This window comes from Andrographis paniculata, unplaced genomic scaffold (assembly GCF_009805555.1).
Source record: "Andrographis paniculata isolate CXL003 unplaced genomic scaffold, ASM980555v1 Contig79END, whole genome shotgun sequence".
NCBI lineage: Eukaryota > Viridiplantae > Streptophyta > Magnoliopsida > Lamiales > Acanthaceae > Andrographis > Andrographis paniculata.
Window position 1 is genome coordinate 1,855,227 of NW_026137616.1, and position 4,056 is coordinate 1,859,282.

Here is a 4,056-nt window from a genome sequence, read left to right on the forward strand (position 1 = left end):
TAAAACATGTGTTTGGCACATCTCATGTCACTGGTACGACGAAAGTAGACCAATATTTTGTTAGGTCAGGACCTCAAGTCCCCGGTGGCACAGTCAACAGCTAGGCCAGGGTCATTGATCAGCTCATCCGCTCAGAGAAGCCCAGCTTCGGCACAGACGTCCAAGGACCCCAACACCAGCTTAAGCCAGACCATTTAAATTTTTACGTGGGACCCACCTTCGGGATCCGAGGTCCGTGGCCCTCACTCGCATATGAAACAGGCAGGCAGGCAGGAGGAGTTGGAGTTTGCAAGACCGATGATCCATTGCAACCAACAACAATACTCAACACAGACAAACACACCATCATTCATTTATGCCGTGCTGCTGCAAATCCAAATCCAAATCCATGACAGCAAAGCCTAAAAAGGTCATCATCCATCATGATTCATGAATAATAATACTAATACTTTCCCCCTCAATTGGTATCCGGTAAAAGTTATAAAAAAAAAAATAGAAAATGTAACAGTGGTAAATATGTCGTTTTGCTGAATTGTAGCTGTTCGTTCATGTTCATGCTCATGCTCATGGAGTTTCAGATATATATATATCAATCAGAAGACAACAACAGCAACAGCAGGAGCAGGAAGAGGCCAGATTAGAACCAAAACAAGAATACAAAACAAAAAGAAGAATGACGAATCTACAATATGTTAAAAACCAACAAGGAAGGATCAGAGCCATATCTGAAATCAATCCATTGTTAGTTCCTCTGTCCACACCAATCTGCCAAACTAACCCCTTCTGCACTTCTGCTTCTGCCACTGCATATAAAAAACAAATGGGAATTAATTTCACACCACAGTTGATACAATTTTACAACTAAAAGCCTAAATCAGTTGATGAGGAGATTAAACATCATATATATATTTCGATCACAATAGAGCTCATACATCAGGCTTTTGTGGATGCCAAACCATTGCGCTTTCGTTTGTTGGATTTTGAGAAGAACCATAAGTTAGCCCAAGGTTTCTTTTTCTTCGCGGGCTGTGGCTTCGTGTCCTTTTGCACTCCGATCTCAGCCATGTAATGGACGACGGCCTGTGTTGATAAAGATGGCTTCAGTTTATGAAAAAATGATATGAACAAGAATGATATGAGTTAATGAAATGGTAGCAAATCAAATCACCTGTGCTCCTTTCTCAATTACATCCCTCGGGGGGATTGCCAAAGGATTCCCCTCAACATTCAACACACGTAACCGGTTTAGCATTCCAAAAGATTCGGGAAGGACTCTTATCTGGTTGTTATGGCACAGCAATTCCTCCAGCATCTCAAGGTTTCCTATGGACCTCGGCAGGGATTGCAGATCTGCAAAATTGTTGCTTATGTCCAACTTCACAAGCGTTGTTGCGAAACACAGGCTCTCGGGGATGGACTCGATCTCATTAAAGCTAACATCGAGCTGCCTTAGGCTCGAAAGGGATGCCATGGTGGTGGGCAGCTGTTTAATGTTGTTGTAACGGATGGTTAAAATCTCCAACGATTGAATCCGTCCCACTGCTTCGGGGAGTGCTTTGAGACGGTTGTAGTCTGCGTGAAGCTCCTTCAGAGATGCGCAACGCCCGATGGTGTGAGGAATTTCCTCTATGTCATTTGTTTCGATGTTCATTATCTGGAGCTGTTCGAGCAATCCGATCGACTCTGGAAGTGCTGTAAGCCCGTTGGAGCTCAAATCGAGCTTCTGAAGACGGACTAATTGGCCGATGCTCGCAGGCAAAGAGGTTAACTGGTTTCCTCGGAGATTGAGATGAAGCAAGCTGAGCAAACCCCCAATTGATTCAGGCAGTTCCTGAATTTTGTTGCCATGTAAATCCAAGGTTTGTAACGATGATAACCGTCCTATGGTGTCAGGCAACACTGAAATCTTGTTTTCAGATAGATCCAGGGTGATCAAACTCGACAGCTTTCCTATTGAATCTGGAAGCCATTCAACCTGATCGGAGAATTTACCGGAGAGGAGAAGCTCTCGAGTTCCCTTCTTGGCAGACACTTCAATGAGACTGGCTAGCTTTATTAAGCTCAGTTTCTGATCGCCTTCATCTGCAAAGGGCTCAATTTCATTCTCCATAGATACAAACACATTGGAAGAAGTAATAAATCCAGGAAAAGGAAACCAGACTCACCGAAAGTTGCAGGCGGCTTAAGAGTGGGATCGACAATTTGCGGCGCAGCAAAAACATCCTTGGATCGAACGCCAAACGGGACAACCCCACCATCACCATGAAAAGATGGCTTCGTTTTCAAATAAGAATCGTCCTTGGATGTATAGGTCTTTGAACCCCTCACAGCAGCGCTGTCATCGTTGTAGAAACTCGAAGAAGCCATCGGCAATGGCGATTGAGATTTGGAGGCCGCCTGAACAGCAGAGCTCAAACTGCTGGGGGAGAAGGCGGCAGAAGTTGAACCAGGATTGGAGGTTCCTGGGGAGGGGGTGCTTGGTTTGGCCGGACGGGATTGGGGAGTGCGGGAGTAGGAGTACTTGATGCATTCGGAAGCTCTCTGAATCAAATCGTCGAACACGAGGTGGACGCCTTCGAGATCCAGGAGCTTCTCCGCCTCTCGCCGCTGTTCCTTGCTCTGGAAATGGATCATGTTCCGCTGCATCTCCTGTAAGATTCTGAACAATTCCTCGGGGACATCTATGCTCCTCGTTTGCTTCGCGATTGCCTCGAGTCGCAGCTGATCTTCTCTCTCCACATTCTGGATTAAGGTTCGCGCCGCCACAACCTCGTCGATTCCCGGCCGGGGCGGCAACGATCTATGGATTCGCATCACCTCCTCCACGGCGTCGTCCATCGTCATCGAGGACAAATCCATCATCATTTCTCGTCAATTCCCGTTCGATTCTCGCCTGGAACCGAGAACAAACAAAAACGCACAGAATTAGCACAAGAATCCGAAACACCAACAAAAAATTCACGGCGGAGACTCCGTCCCCCCTTCCTCGCAACCAAAAACCTAATTTCCCCTTTCGAATCCAGAATTCCCAATTCTAACAACACCACCACCAACAACAGCAACAAGTGTTTTTTTCCCCCAAAAAAAATAACTCGTGAAAACGCACTTACCGAGGTTAACCTGCAACAGCGCAAAATAGATGTCGGAAATCAGAGGAATTTGCCATGGCGGAGGGGCTGCAATTGTTTATACTAGTCGAGCATGAGCGGCAGCTGGCTTTTCCAGAGGAAAATGAGAGGAAACATTGGTGGATAATTAAGAAATAATTTTCAATTCTGCCTGGTTTCCTCCAAATGGGGCCCCAATGTCTTCTCTTCTCTTCTCTCCCCGCAGCTACAAAACTCTGCCAATTTTACTGCTCTGGGAAGGGTAACTGCGCAGCAGCCACACAACCCTGCACAACAGCCAATCTCCCCTTCCCTCCAATTCCAATTCGATTTCCCCAACCACCACTGAAACAGAGCAGATGAAAACCAAGAAGAAGAAGAAGAAGAAAAGCAGATTGGCGATAACGCCTGTATTATCAATCAATCCAAGGGTGGGTTAGTTTGATTTGATTCTCCCAAACCCACCATAGCCTCCTCTTCCGCGTCTCTTGTGTTGTGTTTTGCATTCCATCCTTGATTCTTCTTCTACTGTAATATTATTTTTTTTTTTTTTCTAATTTTTTATTTATTTATTTATTTATATTATGTTAGAAGCCATTGATTGATTTCCCCTTTTGTCTTTTTTCACCATGGGTTGTTACACACACGCGGATAATACGTACAATTTTCAAAGCATCCGAGCCTTACTACTTATCTTTTAAATTTTATTTTTGTAATATTCGTTAAAATACTCAATTTTATTTTACGTGTTATATTGAAATCTTATATAGAATATACAAATTATTATTATTATTATTTTTATATATTTCAAACAATATAAGTACTCAAATATTGCTAATGCATAACTAAACAAATTGTTTCTATATTACGTGCATTTATCAATTAATAGAAATATATGAGTCGAATAAATATAAATAATTGCATAAAACTTAAATCAAAATTTTCAAAA

The 4,056-nt window shown here is 43.4% G+C and overlaps 1 protein-coding gene across 1 annotated transcript; it reads right to left on the minus strand.

Annotated features, from left to right (window-relative positions):
• Positions 1-502: 502 nt before the first annotated feature.
• On the minus strand, positions 503-3,630 carry LOC127240293 (plant intracellular Ras-group-related LRR protein 4-like). Its single transcript, XM_051258872.1, has 5 exons — positions 3,111-3,630; positions 2,166-2,893; positions 1,169-2,082; positions 933-1,080; positions 503-803 (listed from the first exon to the last, which is right to left on the minus strand). The coding sequence occupies exons 2-4, from the start codon at positions 2,863-2,865 to the stop codon at positions 934-936; spliced, it is 1,761 nt and encodes a 586-aa protein (XP_051114829.1). The 5' UTR covers positions 2,866-2,893; positions 3,111-3,630; the 3' UTR covers positions 503-803; position 933.
• Between the last annotated feature and the right edge of the window lie 426 nt (positions 3,631-4,056).

What these genes read in the sequence shown, in the direction of transcription:
- LOC127240293 (XM_051258872.1), bottom strand. Translation starts at nt 2,865, where the DNA reads ATGATGATGGATTTGTCCTCGATGACGATGGACGACGCCGTGGAGGAG. An exon ending in TAAGCCGCCTGCAACTTTCG is followed by an intron (nt 2,083 to 2,165) that starts GTGAGTCTGGTT and finishes AGCCCTTTGCAG; the next exon opens with ATGAAGGCGATCAGAAACTG. An exon ending in TAATTGAGAAAGGAGCACAG is followed by an intron (nt 1,081 to 1,168) that starts GTGATTTGATTT and finishes TTATCAACACAG; the next exon opens with GCCGTCGTCCATTACATGGC.